At 32.0% G+C, this 19,887-nt stretch overlaps 1 protein-coding gene across 12 annotated transcripts in view; it reads left to right on the top strand.

The window, feature by feature from the left end:
* The window catches only part of LOC140452463 (latrophilin Cirl-like), a 931,875-nt gene that overhangs the window by 835,625 nt on the left and 76,363 nt on the right, over positions 1 to 19,887 (top strand). For all 12 annotated transcript variants that reach the window (XR_011952194.1, XM_072546736.1, XM_072546737.1 and 9 more), the window contains one exon: positions 11,596 to 11,785. Coding sequence is in view for 11 of the 12 variants with exons in the window: in XM_072546736.1 (XP_072402837.1) it covers positions 11,596 to 11,785 (190 nt within the window). In the remaining variant the exon portion in view is untranslated. The remainder of the gene's footprint in view (positions 1 to 11,595; positions 11,786 to 19,887) is intronic.

Consider the following 19,887-nt stretch of genomic DNA (forward strand, 5'->3'; position numbering starts at 1 on the left):
TTACAACTATTATAATGTTTTTAACCAATGATAATTGTCATTAGGTGTGCCAGTTTGTGTTCTAGCACATGAGAGAGTGTTTACAAACAAGTCTATTTTCCGTTATTTCACAAGCACAGACTCTGATTGAGCTATTAATAAAACAGGAAGATGTTTTTATTAACTTTTAACTGGTTTAGGAATGAATGTAGGTATTAGTTACATAGTCCGGTGTACTCTGAAGTCTTATTTAGTAGGATTTGATTTAGGAGTCATAAAAGAGATTAAAAACAAAATATGCACCATGAAAAAGATTTATTGTAGGTACACACAAGAATAGCAAAGACAATGCAGAAAACGTAAACAAGGATATTTGTGGACTTAGTAACGAGACCAGAACTGTGGGAAGCAATACACAAATTTTTAGATTTTAGGCATTACAAACTTATTTTATTATCGATTTATTCGACCCTTGGACGGTAAATGAGTTTATTTTAACTATTTCCAAGGGACTGAGAATATATTTCCTTCTTATTGTACACCTGAATGTCATTCTAAGGTTTATGCAATTCTCTCAGATTGGGTTAATCAAATTGCTTGCTTGCTTATATTTTTAAATAAAAACTTCTAGAATCACTTACTACGTTGCTTCATTATAAATCAGTAAAAACTTAAACTTACGATGGGCTAAATTTATAGGTTAAAAGCAATTGAATATTTTGGTCTAGGGTAAAATAATGTTTATTTAAAGTGATAAATAAAGACAAAAATCTGTACAAAGAAGACGAAGCAATATAAGAATAAAAACATAATCAATTTTATAGTCCAGGGAAATAAGTTTTTTTTTCAGGACTTCGCAATAGCCAGGTATTTGACGAGTTTTTTCGTTTACGCCAGTAAATGTCCGTTTTGGGTGTAATTCTCCTCGTTTTCCAGGGTTTGGAGTGGATGAAGTTTATAAAGAATATAGAGGAAAAGATAGAGAAGTGAAAAAACAAATAACACAGCAAAAGAATGAAGAATGGGAAAGAACCTGCTTAAATATTGAAACATACATAGAACAAAAACTTCGGAGTCATGGAAAGTACTGAGAGGATTGAAACAAAACTCACAAGAAAAAATTAAATTGGGATGTATACAGGACAAAGAATGGAAGGACTATTGCAAGGAACTGTTAACATAACAAAGACCACAATTCATTGGAAAAGAAAACAGGCGAAGATGAAGCAGATCCCCACAACAAGACATAGAAATAACAGATAGGGAAATAAGAACGACCATAAAAGCAATCAAAAATAAGAAAGCAGTAGGACCTGAAGGCATCTCACCTGAGCTTATAAAGTACGGCTCAAAAAAATACACCGGATGATAAAATGGATATTTCAGAAAGCCATAAATGGAGAACAGCTCCCAAAGGAATGGACGGAGGCATATATGACATCTATATTTAAGAAAGGAGATAGAAAAGGATGCGAAAACTACAGAGGAAGAAGCGTAATATCATCAATAGGAAGATAATATGGGAAGATACTGCGAGAAAAGATAGAGCAAGCTATAAAAGACAAAATCGGGGAGGATCAGGCAGGTTTCACGGCAGGAAGATCATGCATAGACCACATATATACACTGGAGCAACTGTTGGAAAAGAAAAAAGCAAAAAATAGAGATATACATTTGGCATTTGTGGAACTGAGAAAAGCGTATGACTCTGTACCAAGGTCAGAACTATGGGAGGCAATGTACAAATTAGAAATACAGAAGGAACTCATAGAAGCTACAAAAGCTCTGTATAAAGAAAATAAAGTGTCCATTAAAATGGGAACAAGAATCATAGAAAGCTTCGCCACAACAAAAGGGCTGCTGTAGGGTTGTTCCACATCTCTAACATTATCCAAAATATACTTAGAGAAAACCTTGACTACATGAAGAAAATGCATGGCAGTACCGGTACGAAACGAATATCTATATACGTTAAGCTTTGCAGACGTTCAAGTAGTGATTGCACAAGACCAAAAAGACCTCAGTTACATGATGAAGAAACTACAAGAAGAATATACCAAGGCTGGCCTAGATATTAACCTCGCGAAAACAGAGTACCTATCTACAAGTAAAGAAGACAGAAGATCTACAGATTGACGACAAGGTAACAATCAAAGGAAAGGATAAATTCAAATACTTGGGGTTTATAATCACGAAAAAGGCAACAACAGAGGAAGAAATTAAGCAAAGATTAGGACAAACAAGAACAGCAATCCGACAACTTAACTCATTATAGTGGGATAGACACCTAAATATGAAGACAAAAACACAGATTTATAAAATATTAGTGTGAAGTAAATAAGTAAAAACAGCAGTAAGTAGCAACAGAGATGGAATGGCTGCGAAGATGCTGCAGAGTAACAAGAATGGATAGGAGAAGTAATGACGAAATAAAGCAAAGAACATCAATAGAAACAGACATACTACCATATATAGAACAAAAAAGACTAAAGTGGTATGAACATGTAAGAAGAACTAGCGACAGCAGATGGATAAAGAGAATAACCGAATGGAGCCCCATAGGAAGGAGGAAAAGAGGACGACCCCGAAGATCCTGGAGGAACGAAGTAGACGACGCCATGAGTAAAAGAGGCCTAAACGATTTAGAATGGGACAACAGAGAGAGATGGAAACGGTTGTGCGAGGGAAGGCAGTGAATACTTACTGTAAAATCCCTGAATATATATACAGTAGACTCCCTCTATAACGAGAACTGAAATGACAGACTAATTACCTCGTTATAAGCCGATCTCGTTATATCAGACAATCATAATACTGTGCATACATATGAATCTGTAGTTTTCTAATCTATTAACTTCCTATAGTGAAGCCATTCGGAGCAATATAAGATGCTAATAAATATTGTTTGAATCTCGTTTTTGAAAAAAAGTTATTTACTTTTATTGTCAATGAAATATATTAAAACATAAAAGAGTTGTTTACTTTTATTATCAATGATATACGTTAAAATAAAAAAGCTGTACTTATATTTTTTCCAACTACATAATGTATAAATCGTATTTTCAAGGATAACATAAACTATTGCTTCTGCAATTTTAAGAACTCTAGTCATTTTTAACTGCTTTAAATGGTCCAGTATCATTCTATCATATATTTTCTAAAGATGTGAAACAGTTGTATTTATTCATTGTAAAGAAGTTTATTGCAGGCTGCATTTAAGTTTATTGAGGGGCTGTTTGAAAAGGTATTTATTTATAGCCACGACTGGACTAAAAACGTAAGAAACACGTTTTTGGATCTTATTTTCTCTCGTTATAACCAAATTTGCCTCGCTATAGACGGTTAGAGTTCAATAGAAATTTCACGGGACATCTAATGTATCTCGTTATAAGCGAAACCTCGTAATAACCGTGTTCGTTATAGAGGGAGTATACTGTATATATATATATATATATATATATATATATATATATATATATATATATATATATATATATATATATATATATATTAATTAATTAATAAACAATGTTACTTGTTTAAACAATTAAAAAAATATTTTTTCATATTTGAGAACTTGACAATTTTTACAGGAGTATAAAAGAAAAAAGAAGTTCTTCTGAGATAATTCTATAAAACGCATACAATTAGTAGTATACAAAAAGTATTATACAACAAAAAACCAATTAGAATACAATAAAAAAGTTTATTTAAAAAAATTTATTTTAATTGTTTTTAAGTTAAAGATGACAGTAACTTTTTCAACAGGAAAACGATTTTTGGTTATAAAAATGGTAAATCTGTGCTTTCTACAATTTACAAGTTGCATGTTATGGAATGCAAATTGTAGATTCCCTCATGTCAGTTCATTTATCGTCTATTTGCTTTGTAAATTGTAGAAAGCACAGATTTGGGATTTTCCTGAATTGATTTCAAAGTTAAGAAATCTTCTTATTTCTAGGTTTTTAATAACTATCGCTGTAGCGTCCGGTGCACAATATTTTTAAAATAATTGCTAATATGGCAGAAATATTTTGTTTGATTCAGAGAGATTATCACAAGTTCGCTCAGAGGATTCCAAAAGGATGAAAAGCGAATGGTGGTTCTCTGTATTGAAATTATATCTTAACTGTCTTATACAGATTGAACGAAATTAAAACGGAACATACAATTTAATATATGTCTGTTTGAACTGCATTTGAAATAGTGGACCAATATAAAACTTGGACAAAAATAAATCCATACCCGGTGATAGACATTGTATAAAATATCGTTCAACTATCTGTCTCCTTTAAAGGAAAGAGGAGCTTGCCTAATAGTCGGAGAGATAGAGCCGAAATTTTGAACTGATCAGTAATATGACATTTCTCTATTGGAATATATTCATTGTAACTGGGTTAAGACTTTGTCTTACAGGCGGACGCCCCTCGTGGTACAGGGGGTGGCTATACAGGGATGAAGTTGTAATTTTTTTCGGAAAAATTAACGATCGATAATATGGCTGAAAATTTGCCCAGAGTAAGATCTTGGTATAACTAGACGAAATCCCAAAGGGCGGACGCGAGAGTGGATACATAAGGGGTGGCGGAGAGGGATGAAATTGCAATTTTTTGGGGAAAAATTAACGATAAGTAATATGTCCGCCATTTTCATGGCTCATTATTTAGCCCCTAAAAACTCTAAATCCAAAAGAGCGGACAGCTGGGTTGGTACAGAGAGCCATAAAACGGGGTCAAATGTACCACTTGCCTGCGCATTTTAGGTCTCGGTAACAATTTTCAAACTGATTTTATTATGATATTTTTATACCGATTGATTTGAAAATTTGTATGCTCACTTCTGTTACTATTCTGAAAAGCGTCAAGTAGAGTTTTCCTCAAAATTTTCCAAAAAAATTTCCGTAAATGAAAATTTTCGTAATTTTTTGAGGTAAAATCTAATTTGTAGAATCCTTTCGATTTTCTGTCAGTTATACCATGAATTTTTCCAAAAATTTTCAAACGATTTTTCCGATAAGAAAAAAAAAATTAGAAAAACTTTAAAAATTTCGTCATTTTTCTCACTCTCACTGATGTCATCACATTCATCATCTTCGTCACTTTCACTTTCAATAATATCACATTTATTATCTGCTTCATTTTCAATCACTACTTCTCGAATTGATTCTGGCATCTGAGTCCACTAAACCATTTGAATTTATATGTTTCATTTTCAAACTCCCAACCATGTTCTTCAACAATCAATTCTGTTGGTACTTTTTTATGAGCATTTGTCCAAATATTTGAAATATAATGGGCTCGCAGTAGATGTTGGTGTAATTCATCTTGACATGGTGGTAAGCTTGAAGCATCGAAATTTTTTAGTTTTTTTTTTTAAAGGCTCGTTCATATCATGCCACTTATACTGCCGGTTAAATACTGAAAATCTGACATCGTTTACTTTTCTTTTTGGCATTGTTCTCGTCAGTCCTGTTCCATATAAGTGACATATGAAAGTTTCTAAGGTTTCAAAAACTTCATTACAATCGAAGTCAGTTTCACCAAGTTGGATAAAAGCATCTTGATACTTATTACATTAAGCGCATGCGTCTAGAATTACTGATCTAAATGGAACGCGCATCATTATTATTTTAATATTTTAAAATAATAATGATGCAAAATTAATGTCCAAACAGAATTTGTAAAATTATAATTAACTAATGAAAAAAAAATTCAATCAATTTGAAAGTTAAAAAAAATATTGAAAATATCTAAGTACAAAGTAAATTTCAAAACTTAAATATTGATAATTCCACTATTAAATTGATTTTTATTAATAATTATTTGTAAAATGTTAAAGGAATTCTACAAATTGAATTTTTCCTATTGATAAATAGAAATAATATATTTTGTATTTGATTAATAATGTAATAATAAATCAAATTTTTCTTATATCTGAACAACCATTATTTATGCAATATAAATTTAAAAACCTTTTTATTGTAATAAAAAATAAGTAAAATTACTATTTGTTATACCAAAAATATTTAATAGTTAACATTATAAAATTACTTTAATTTAATAAAATATCAGATATCAAACATTTATTCAATTAAAAATTAATTCGTAAAATATTTATATTTAAGAAAAAAATGTGATTTGTAAAGTAAATATGACTTTAGTTTGAAAAAAAAACATTATCATAATATCATTTTAAAACTATAAAATATTCTATAAAAGATTCAGACGATGACGTAGAGTTTTATCAAATGTTTTAGAAAAGTTTTTCTAATTTTTTTTTCTTATGGTAAAAACCGTTTGAAAATTTTTGGAAAAAAATCATGGTATAACTTACAGAAAATCGACAGGATTCTCTAAATTAGATTTTACCTCAAAAAATTACGAAAATTTTCATTTACGGAAATTTTTTTGGAAAATTTTGAGGAAAACTCTACTTGACGCTTCTCAGAATAGTAACAGAAGTGAGCATACAAATTTTCAAATCAATCAGTATAAAAATATCATAATAAAATCAGTTTGAAAATTGTTACCGAGACCTAAAATGCGCAGGCAAGTGGTACATTTGACCCCGTTTTATGGCTCTCTGTACCAACCCAGCTGTCCGCCCTTTTGGATTTCGAGTTTTTAGGGGCTAAATAATGAGCCATGAAAATGGCGGACATATTACTTATCGTAAATTTTTCCCCAAAAAATTGCAATTTCACCCCTGTCCGCCACCCCTTATGTATCCACTCTCGCGTCCGCCCTTTGGGATTTCGTCTGGTTATAGGTACCAAGATCTTACTCTGGGCAAATTTTCAGCCATATTATCGATCGTTAATTTTTCTGAAAAAAATTACAACTTCATCCCTGTATAGCCACCCCCTGTACCACGAGGGGCGTCCGCCTGTAAGGCAAAGTCTTAACCCAGTTACAATGAATATATTCCAATAGAGAAATGTCATATTACTGATCAGTTCAAAATTTCAGCTCTATCTCTTGGACTATAAGGAAGCGATAAGTGGTTTGACAGCATAATAACTGCTTGTGTAGTCTAGTTTTCACAGTGATTCTAGGCAACCTATTTTTGTGGAGTTTTGACTTGTTCTTGAATGAATTCAGAATCCAGCAGCCCGCTGAAGTATTGGATTTTTATAATATAATTATTTGACAACCTTTTGTTGGCCAACCACCTAGAGCGCAGTTGAGCCGAAATACATTGATTTCGTATGTTCCGTTTTAAATTCGTTCAATCTGGATGTATATACGCATACTCACGCAATATGATTACTAAAAATCAGTTTGCGATGTTTTTTTTTGCGAGGTTTTTGCCTAGTGACGTGTTATGGAATGCAAATTATAGATTCCTTATGTCAGTCCATTTCCTGAATTGATTTCCAAACGTAAGAAAGCTTCGGATTTTTATTGGCAAAGAGAATGATTATGATTGGTAATATATTAAGAGTATTACAATATATACGTTTATTAGATATAAGACATACGTAAATTTTTATGTGCAAACTGAATTCCTGTTAAAGTTAGCTGCAGGAGATAACTTTTTGAAATTAGTTAAAATACATTCGCATAGAGTGACTGCATTCTAAAACAACATGCACCAGATTTAAAATTGTTTGAAAATAACCTTCAAAATGCTTTATAAACTTAACCGCTGGCATATTCAAATGGCTTCGTTACTCCAGTGACCTGTATTTGTTTGTTTAAAAGCTCAGAGTTTCTGAAAAAACTGGGTTACTGTTTTGTTAAGTTCAGGTTCGTGTTATTTGTCAATTAGGGAAAAACAGATAAGGAAGTATCATGAAAGAAATGCTGAAAAGACGGTAGGAATTACCGATAAAAGTATCTTGTTCGTTCATCATCAATTGTTTTCCTCATTTCGGAAACTTTTCATGTTTTCTTTTTTTATATAAAAGATGGATTGATTGTGTCAGGGGAGTATGTATGGTGTGTGCTATGTTCACTTTTTCACAAAGAAACTCATTTTCGTATTTATGACAAGCAAAATATTTCAATATTAGTTCCCTTTACAAATATCTTTCCAATATATTGTTTAGCCGTTTTCTTCTAATTCTTCAAGCTACTTGTTACACAAAAATTGTTCATAGTAAGTGATTTTTTTTCCTGTTATTTTTTTAACTGTTGTGTCATTCAGTACTGTACCATAGCGTGTTTTTACAGTCTACATTTCTGTTTAATGGGAAGAAGACCTTTTACGTTGTACACACTGCGTGCTCTATCTGGTTTAGATACAGTTTGTACATTGAAGAGATAAAGGTCTGTATGTGGCGTTTCGGATAGGATTTATCGTGTGCTGTCGAGCCTCTTTGGGTCAAGATTTTCATCTTCGGAAGTATAATCTATAGCAGGATTGAGTGTCATAGTCATCTAATGACTAAACTACATTGGTTTCTTCTTTCTTTGCCTTTTTTGTTTGTTCTTCATCCATGTTTGTTCCATGTGAAGCTAGGAAATTGATGATTCACTCCGCAGAACGACCATACCGGGAGAAGGCCAATAAAACCTGGGTGTTGCCGGAGTTGAGTCGTATTTAGCTTCCATTAAGTCGTGGCCACGTCACAGAATTTGCGACTACCAATCAGCATGAAGGACTCCTTCACTACAGGGGTTCAATGCTCTTAGAGGAGTAGATAAAGTTAAATTACCATATACTCCCCATTAGTCTAAAGTATAAATAAGTTAAATATCTAAAGATATCTTCTTATTAACGTCGCAGTTGGAATCTATGAGTTGAATTATAATGAAAATTTGTACTATAACGAGATCCATAAAAGTAATTTCTATTGTAATTATAAATGATATTCAAGTATGGGATAGAAAAAATAAAATATTACCAGAAGGATCCATGTTATGAGTGACGTGAATCACATTAGTAGACCACGGCATTTAGGAAAAAATAAATCGATTTTTAAATATAACACCTATCCACTTTGCAACTGTTTGCATTGTGTTCGTGATGACGTCAGGAAAAAAATGGGCAAAAATGCATAATTGCATTTACACTGCATAGAATGCATCCAAAAGTGCATGCAATTTTTGGGGCCATATCGAATTTTATGAAAACATGTTAAAATCAGTATATTGAGGACCAGATTTTGTTATTGGGTTTTTGTTGTCGCTGAACACGAATACACCATCAGAACCGACCCCAGGAGCACCTGGTGCCCAGGATTACTGCTAAGGTACGTGATGTTCTGGAATTTCAAGTGTTTTTAGCACTAAATTAATGCAAACAGATTACTCGGGGGTTTTGGAGTTGCTGAACACAAATATGACATCAGAACTGAACCTCGGAGTACCAAGTGCTCAGGGTGGCTGCTATGCACGTCATCTTTTGGAATTGTGTAAGTCAGTTAATTTTCAAGCTTTGATACATGTATACATTGCCATTTGAAAGGTATTTTCAAGGGCTACAAGGTTAGGTTTATTAGAAAGCCAAACTACCCTTCAATTTTGAAAAATTACTGTTTGTAGCAGACGAAACAGGGGGTGTTCACACCAAGACATATATTTTAATCGGTGATAGTAATATCTTCATTGTTTTTTACGATACAGAAGTTTTTAAAACACGAGAATATTACTAAAAAAAATACATTTTTGTACTGTATCATTTTTACGAACATATTATAGTTTTTAAGTTATTTAAAAAAAAAGAACATTTTTTTTTAGAAATTTTCAAAATAGACGATACAATTTAATCTAGTTTTTTTTTTAAATAATGCATTTTAAACTAGTCAAACTCATGGATCTAATGAAGAACACTAAAATAAAATGTAATGTAGAAGAAAAACGAATAATTATGATTCTGGTGGATATTAGGTTAATTATAGTGCTCTTTTTTCCTTAAAATATTGGAAGAGTCTATTTTTACGAGCAGTAATTTACTCAGTTTACATGCAGATGACTTTTTGTAATGCTCATTTTAAAGGTCTTTTCATGGACTATAAAAATTTTAATGTCACTACCCTGAAAAATCAACCCTTTTCTTACAATTTAACATTGAATACATTGATCCAAATATTCGCAAAAAAATGTCTTCTTTCACCGACCATATCTCACTTCGTATTGTATCTAGAATATCTTTTAAAAAATGAATCTCATTCGTATTTTCTAAGCTTCATTTTTGTTGTGCATACTTTTTCGATCAAAGGCATATTTTTTGAGTTATTCATGAAAAACCGTTAAAAAACGTGACTTTTTCAATGAAAATTTGTTGTTTTCAACCATAAATAGCTCAAACAGCATTGTGTTTCTAAAAAAAACTTTATAGAACAAAAGTTGCTTAGAACTTAATCCTCTATCGATTCCAGTATTTATTTTGAGCAAAATAATTTCCACCCATGGGGAGGAAGCAAACATCAACGCTATATAACTTTGGTTATTTGAGCACTTTCCCATTAACTCATTAAATTTCAAGTGAATTGGTTTAGTCCGACAAAATTGGGAGGTGAATAGCCGGAGTGACTGGAGTAAGACTTTTGGGATAATATACAGCTTCCACTTTTTTGCGTAGATGGTTTCAACATATAAATTTCTAAATTTTCGGGAGTCAGAGCTACAAGGAGAACGAGGATGTCTGTATCCTCAGAGAAAATTACAACTTTGTTATAAGCTGTAGCAGTATCTACTGCTTTTAAAATTATACCAACATCTGCATCCCCTTCGCTCTGACTTGAAGAAGCGTATTCTGAAGAATGCGTTATTTTCAGCATAAAAATTAATCGATTTATTTGGGTGTTTTTTGTTCTAAATGCCCTGGTCTATAGAGTGACGGGAGGCAAAAACCAAATTAACTGATTACTTTCTTGATATCATGAAATTTACCAGAAGGAGGAACTCGGAGGGATTAGGTCCTCTAAACTTGAAGGTGCAAACTCAAAATGGTAAATTATAAAATCGGCCCAAATTACGAGTGTATAAATACTTTTGTTTTTCAGGTAGATAATTATGCAATCTTGCAGTATTAAAGAGAAATTAACATGGGAATGTTTGAACCAAAGCGGATAAATGTCTACATAGATAGTCCAGTGGCTATGGGGGCTCTCAGAAGCTCTAAAGTAGTCTCTAGGCTTCTGTGGGAATGCCAAGAATATGTAGATAGACTGATTGAACATAACAGTTTTACATGTATATGGTGCCATGTTATCGGGTCCAGAACCGACCGTAGGAGTGCCAAAAAGTACTGCCCGCTACCGGAAAAAGCTTGGATACGAACAGGTGTTAAAATGTACTTTATACAGACATAACTTAATAGGACTAGTTAAAAATTCTGTTAAAAACAAGCAGGAATCAGCTCGAGACTCTGACTCTGTGACAGAGAACCAGACAACTATATTTTACATAACTTTTTGGCAAATACTTTTTGGACACTATCCAGTGATTCCAAAAACACCAAAAACATATGGTACCCATCCACTAGACGTGTAAGGTCTGGTACAATGTTTCAGAATGTTCTGGAATGGGTATTTATGAATAAATGAAAGATGTACAATAAGCCAATTGGCTGCAGTATTATGATATTTTTAACAGACTGTTTCCGGATAATGGAAAACTTAATTAAATCTAAGTGTGATAAAATCCTAACTCAACATTTTTTTTGCAGAAATTCGATACGAGACTGCCTACGCCTGTGAAGGCAAGATTCTTAAGATAGAATGCAAGGACGGTGAGCTCATCAAGTTAATAAGAGCAAATTATGGGAGGTTTTCCATCACCATCTGCAATGATCATGGCAACACTGACTGGAGCGTTAACTGTATGTCACCGAAATCTTTGAGGGTTCTACATAGTCGGTAAGTGACAAATGTTTTTAATTATGTATGAATATTTGTGTCTAACAATTTCTTTTCAATGTTCAAACTTCAGATGTTTACCTTAATGCAAATATGATTAAATAGTTTAGACTTTTTAATCAAAAACTGCTTTCTGCTTTCTGTTGTACTCGTCTTAACTGTTAAGAACGCTGAAATTTGAGTATTAATTTGGATTGAAAAATATATACTAAAAATTAATTTTGGAGGCTTAAAATTATATCAAAAGTACATCATTTATACAACTCATATAATGACAAATACCTTCAAAATTATTTGAGCACCACATTTGTCTCCAACTGCAGCGTAACTGTTCGCTATAAGTACATGGAACAGGTCTTTTTAATGCCTGACCATATAACAGTGTTGGTTGACCGTACAATATACATTAAATACAAAAGCAGTATACAACTTATTTAACAATCAAACACTGAAAACTTTTCTTTTCAAAACTTACACAAAATTTATTATAATTTATTATCACTACACCGGTTTCGATAGAGTACCTTTCTTTTAAGTGATCTATTTTTTGTATGCGTTTACAGTTTATAGGCTTCAACTGAATAAGTTGAGCAGGGGAGAACTGTTTGTCTGAAGTCTACAGAATTATGTCTGTATTTTTTAATGTTTTAATTTTCATATATTCTAGTAATCTAGAATAGGTTTTTCTATTATTGAAAGCCCTTTTGTTCTCTGCTATCCGTTTGTTAAAAGTTCTACTAGTTTGACCGATATAAATTTTTGGGCAGTCGCCACATTTAACTTTGTATACTCCACTGTGTAAGTACTTTTTCTTTTGGTTCTCGTTTTTAATGATCATCATCATCATTTTGGCTTTACGACCCTACGTGGGTCCTAGCCTCCTCAAGAATTTCTCTCCAGTCGTCCCTATCTATCGCCTTTCTCCACCAAGCACGTATTCCCATATTTCTCATGTCTTCATCGATGTTATCAAGGAATCTTGTTCTAGGTCTTCCTCTTTTTCTCTGGCCAATGGGTCAGCTGGGTCATTTTGTTCCATCCGCATTACATGCCCTATCCACCTCAGACGTCTTATTTTAATATGTCTTGCGATATCAGGTTCCTGGTATATTCTATAAAGTTCGAAGTTGTATCGTCTTCTCCACACTGCATTGTCATACACTGCTCCATAAATTCGCCTTAGTACTTTTCTTTCGAAACATCCTAACATGTTTTCATTATTTTTTTGTTAGAGTCCAGGTCTTTGAACCATATGTTAGGACTGGACGTATTGTTGTTTTGTAGAGTTTTATTTTTGTATTCCTTATAATTGTGGATTTAAGAAGGAGGTTGAGCCCAAAATAGCATCTGTTGGACGTGCAAATTCTGCGATCTATCTCTGCGATAGTATTATTTTCAGTGTTAAGGAGCGCTCTCAGGTATACAAATTCGTTCACTGCTTCAATCACGTCGTTTTCTTTAAGTGGTCGTAGTATTTGTAGTTGCGTGCTTATATTCATATACTTCGTTTTGTTGGTGTTTATTATTAGACCCATTTTTGGAGCTGATTCTTCTAATGCTACATACGCCTCTCGTACAGCATTTTCTGTTCTACCAACAATATTGATATCATCAGCATAGGCCAGGGTTCACACTGATTTATTATATATTGAACCAGTGGTTGTGATTTGTGACATACGTATTACTTTTTCCAGAGCCAGATTGAACAGTATACAGGAAAGAGGGTCTCCCTGGAGCAATCCGTTATTTGTTTTAAAGGGTTCAGATAGTTCCCCTTAATTAGTACTCTACATTTAACTTTTTCAAGAGTTAGTTTTGTTAAATTTACCAACTGATTTGGTATTCCTAGCTCTTTCATTGCTTTGAACATTTCTCTTGTATTCACAGAGTCGTAGGCTGCTTTGTAGTTTATAAATATGTGATGAGTATCAATGCCATATTCTAGTGTTTTTTTCAAAATTTGTTTCGGGATTTCAATCTGTTGCACTTCACTTTCTAGACCATGATCATTCTTTTAATGACCAATTTAAAATTATTCACATTCAAAATATCTTTATTAGAATCAATGTAAATTAACAAATTAAAAAATACAGACCTAATTCTGAATGACTAACTTGAGACAAATAGTTTTCCGCTCTTCAACTTATTCAGTTAAAGACAAAGTGTAAATGCATACCAAAAATAGCCTCGCCAAAAGAGGCACTCTGCCGAAACAGCTGTAGTGATAATAAATTGTAATAAATTTTGTGGAAGTTTTGAAAACAAAAGTTTTCAGTGTTTTATCGTTAGATAAAATCAATTTTCGTCATGTACGGTTGAATCCTTTACTTATACGGCTTATTTTTGCAAAAGGTAAAATTGTATTAAATCTGTAAAATTATCCAAACTGGATACTTTTTTAAAATGCCCATTTTTGTATAATTTTGTAATAATATAGCGTTCACTGTAGACTTTTTTTGGAAAAACTGTGAAAGACTTGTTTTAATATCTCCTGTACTAATATCATCGATTACGAAGGAAGTATATATATTTTTTGTCAACGTCAAATTACATCCAAAATCAGTATTAAAATTACGAGAAACATAATTAAACTTTCAGTTGCGGTAAGATAAATACAGAAATTGGTTTGATCCGTACAATTCATTTAAGTAATGAGAAAGTCGGGATAAAAAATTGTAATATTAAACAGAAACCTTCAATATGGTCCCCAAGAGGCAAGTTATCTCCCAATTCCCTACACGCCGTTCGTGGAGTAAGGCATCACCTGAATTTCACATTTTGGACAAATTATAAGTTCAAAGGAAAAGTATATCATGGGTGGCTTTAATCCGAAGAATTACTCTGTGTGTGTGGTGTAGAACTCGGTGGTCTGATAAACAGAGAAAGAAAACATATCTCAAGAGGGGACACAAGACTAATAATGGGAAGAAATGCTTAACATCCTTTATCGGTTATCTGCAAAAAATCGAAAAAACTCGCTCGAACCAGTACCGGATTCAGCACACTATCTGAACTATAATAACAACGAGTCATCGATAAAAATCATTAAATAAAATTTAATGCAAAATATGGTAGTAAACAAAAGGAAAATAGTGGGTAAGAGTCTTAGAAAGCAGGGCTTATTTTCGTATAGTATATTCCGAAACAAGGTTAGAATGAAAATTCTAACCTTTTTGTTGTGGCTGTGTCGGATTTTGTTTCCGATGGATTTCTTGGTCTTATACTGGCTTTATAAATTATTGATTTTATCTCATTGTTAATATGTCGATTTGCTATATGCCATATAGTGTTAAGAAGGCATCATGAAAATATATTTACTATTTTATAATTACTTGATCTCTCAGTTCTCTCTCCAGTTCTCTATAGCTGGCCAATGTAATCTTAAGGTATTTTACTTCCATTACTTGGTATTACTGATCCCATCGATTTCTAATTTAAATTATTTTACTCTTGCGTTCTTGCATTCTTTTGAATCTTTGGACTAGTCTTTGTACACTATTTTCCTCTTGGGTTATTAATATTGCGTCATCTGCTTAACATAGTATTTTTTACTTGTTTGTTTCTCAATATGTATGCTCTTCCTTTGTTGACGATTTTGATGACTTTGTCTATGATCAAATTGAAGATCATAGCGCTTAATCAGTCGTATTTCGTTGGCGTATTTCTATATGCTGTCCCATGTTATGCAAGTTGTCTATCTATTCTGACTTTCATCTTGGTAAATGCTTTCAATAGTTTTTATGATATCTAAGGAACTTCTCTGTTGTATAAAAGATGGATTACAACTTTGAGATTTACTCTGTCGAACGCTTTCTTCAAGGTGATCAGGCGTTGACCCGCTAGTCTATTATAAAAATCCTTTATAAAAGGTATATATATATTCTAACAACGCCCTTTCGGGTTACATCACAGAACGTTTTCGGACTAATAAGTCCATCATCAGTGCAGTTACCAGGTATGCATGAGTAAATCAACTAAATATGTGGGTAAAACCCTTTAAATGTTGTTAACTTTGTTAGTTAATACATATCTGTTGATACATTTAAATGATGTTTTAGTTTTAAACAACTTTTCGTCAATGCTCCGCAAGACTCCCAGGGGTTCCCAACCCAGGAGGAGGTGTCTCTATGATAGCAACTGCTGTTGTCCGTAACTCGAAAAGGCATTTTTAGGCATTTTAGGCATTATATATATATATATATATATATATATATATATATATATATATATATATATATATATATACATATATATACATATATATATATATATATATATATATATATATATATATATATATATATATATATATGTATATATATATATATATACATATATATACATATATATATATATATATGTATATATATATATATACATATATATACATATATATATATGTATATATATATATATATATATATATATATATATATATATATATATATATATATAAACTAAGGTACACTCGAAGAGTGGCGGGTTTTTCGGTCAAAGTGGAGAAATAAAAGACAAAGAAGGTGGCTACTTCATCTATTTATTGAAGACGTTTCGCTTTCTGCTCAGAAAGCATCATCAGTTCATCTAAAAAGAACAATATGAAACCAAACATCCATAGAGAAGTTACAACAAAAGTGTGTTACCTTACAAAGACATGTAGCAGTCAATGATGTTAAAAATATGAAAAAACTTACGAAACTGGACATTCAGAGTTAACATTGTATAAAATAATTAATTGAAACTAGGTATAGTTTGCAATTTAACAAAATTAGCACAGCAAAAGAACATGTGATAAACATACATGTATAAAAAAGTTATTATAAAAACTTAAGTAAAAAACATTAAGGTTTATTTTAAAGTGTAAAGAACTAAAAAGATCATACGAATGCACTTCCAACAAATTTATTTAATAAATTAGATTTTAATTTTAACTTTAGGTAACATTATAAGTTATTTAAGATTAATAGTAATAAGATAAAATGAAGTTACCAGTCTTTAGCTTACTGAGTCTCGCCGATAAATGAATTTACAGGTTTAAACACCCACGCAAACAACGTGAAGATACGTGGCCTTGAGGTCAAAATGACATAAACAGCAAGGCAACCTACCAACCTCTATATAATAAGGCGGTATATTCAAAAAATGAGATAAATTTGGTTGACAGCTTGTCGCTAAAAAACCAAACAATGAAAGGAAAAGGTGGTTAAGATCACCATTTACCCCAACAGTGATTGATCTGTCAACAAAGAACAAAGCATGCGAAGTCAATCCAAAATATCATATATTATAATATTATGACGTCACTAGTTAGCCAGCTAACAGGTGAAGATTAATACAACTTCCACAGTCCAAAGTTTCAAACATTTAGGACCGTAATGAAAAAGATTCTATAAATCAATTTCAGTTTAAATTTTATCAAATATATATATATATATATATATATATATATATATATATATATATATATATATACGTCTTATAAAGGATTTAAAATAAAAAGTTTTTTTTAATATAAGTTCAGTTCATTTGGTAGCTTTTCCATGCTTTAGCCTGTTAAGTGTTTTTTGAACTTCCTGCGTGTGTCTATTAATTTCTTAGTTTGTGGTTATTTCTGGTGTTTCTGATAATTTGTTGTCTGTATACAGCTTCTGTATACAGACAGACATAAATAAGAAACAGACTTAAAATGAAACCTTTACTTGACACAATAAAGGAGAAAAAATTAGCATGGGTCGGTCATATATCACGAATGAACAAAAGCAGATAAGTGAAAATAGTGTGGAAGATACAGCAATACGGAAAAACAGAAGAGACAGACCATAAAAGAGTGGAACAGCGACATAGCAGAAATATTACAAAATAAGGGCAAATATTGGTAAGAAGCAACACAAATGGCGAAAAACAGAAAAGAATGGAGAAAATTCATCAAAAGCTAGAATCACCTACCTCGAAACTTAACGATGGAAGAGAAACGATTATGTATGTATATAAGATATTTGATTTAATTTTTGTCCAGCTTTCTTCGACTCAATACTTTCTACAACATATGTTTCTGCTGCTTTTGATAAAAGTTATGGAAAAAGTCAGAAACAAACGAATAAGATATTATTTACAAATAGCAAAAGCATAATTTCTTGGTCACATTATCCAAGTACGGTCCGTGGTAGATGATATAAATACACCGAGGAAATCAAATAGCTTCCATATCAAGGATTTGTGTAATATTTATGTGAAAGTTGACATGGATGATATGCGGTCAAAAAAATGCACTTTGATTTGGTTATAATTATTTTATATAATTTGTTCTGATGAACGATTATCAATTAACTAGAATTCTGCATGAAAAATTCTCGCCGCGACATTTACCAATTGTTTTTATGGTAGTTTTACATTGGTGTAGCGTATTTAAAACCCAATTATAATCGTAATGGTTTATTGGTAAAATTGAAAATGATTGACATAGAAGCCAAACCGCCATTTACAATAGGATACAACAGATAAATAGAATAGAAAAATATACCGTCCTCTTAGAAGTCATAAACGAATATCAATGGAGGCAACACGAGTTATTAAGAACCATCTAAAAACTATAGTATCTATATTTTTTAGTGTGCAAGAATTTTACTACAAAAATATTGACAAAAAAGATAAAAGTTATGGCGATTAAAGGTAAATACCCCATAGTAATTGACAATCATCCACTAGAACAAGTGTTTCATTTCAGTTATTCAGTTATCTCGAGTGTTATACAAATTTCGAGAAATTGACATTTATCACGAAATGGGCAGGTTTCAATACATATACATATATCATTATCTTCATCATCATCATTCTCAGCGTATTCTACCGATTATGGTGCAGCCTCTAAAACCTTTCTACCATATGATGGTGTGAGTTTTAATTTACTTAACAAATTTCTTCCATTCTTTACGGTTTCGAGTCAACATCCTTGCGCCTGTCCATGTCACTCCTCTTCTCTCCAATATCTTTCCGATTACTTCATCCCATGTCGCTTGGTCTTCCTCGTTTTTTGTTTTTCAATATTTTTGCTTTCCACTTTTATTCTATCCATTTTGGTAACACCTTTAACTCTTCTTAAAAACCTTATCTCTATAGCCTGTATTTTTCTCTTTTGCCGTTGCCATGATGCGCTGCCAAAAGTCAGAACAGGTCTATAAACCGCTTTGAAAAAATAGATTTTTGCTTCTTCTATTATTACTCCTATGTATGTAAGAGTTTTAACTGGTTCTATTTTTGTTCCTTCAATTTCTATATTAAGTTCTCTTGTTTCGCATATCTGCTCTCATAACTTTTGCTTTGTTAATATTTATTTTCATTCTGTTTTCAGTGAGTACTTCTTTCATATTTCCAAATTATTCTTAGGTTCTTTCTCACTTTTTGCAATTAGCACCAAATCGTCAGCAAATACTCCTTCCGAGATTTCTATACCCTACATTCAGTTTTTTACTCCTTGTTGTGCACTTCTGAATAATTTCTTCCATAAATGTTATAAATAGTGTTGGGCTAAGTGCTCCTCCCTGTTTTAAGCTTCCATTAATGTTTTATTATTACTAATTATGGCATTGTGGTTCTCATTGTATATTTTTTGTATCATTCTTAGTAACTTGTTGTCCATTCCTTTTTGTCTTCATATTTTCCATAGTTTCTGTCTTAGTACTTTATCGAAGGCTTTTTCTATGTCAAGAAATGCTACGTATATTTTCTTTTTCCCTTGCAACGCTCTTTGTGTTATCTATTTTAAAGTAAATATATGATCCTGTATACTTCTACCACTTCTAAATCCACTTTATGCTTCGTCTAATGTGTGTTCTGTTATTATTCTCAATCGTTTATTGATTATTTTTTCTAAGAGTTTCATACATATACATAGCAACGCCAATCCTCTGTAGTCATTACATTCTCTTCTCTCTCTTTTTTTTTGTACATGGTTACTATTAGTAACACTTTCTAAACTTTCGGTATATCTTAATTTTTCCATATTTTATTCATTATTTTTAGTAATATTTGTTCTCCATTTTTCCCCATGTTAATAATGTCTGTTGTTTTTCTATTCACTCCAGGAGCTTTTCCATACTTCGTTT

The sequence above is a fragment of the Diabrotica undecimpunctata genome, chromosome 10 (assembly GCF_040954645.1).
Source record: "Diabrotica undecimpunctata isolate CICGRU chromosome 10, icDiaUnde3, whole genome shotgun sequence".
Lineage (NCBI taxonomy): Eukaryota > Metazoa > Arthropoda > Insecta > Coleoptera > Chrysomelidae > Diabrotica > Diabrotica undecimpunctata.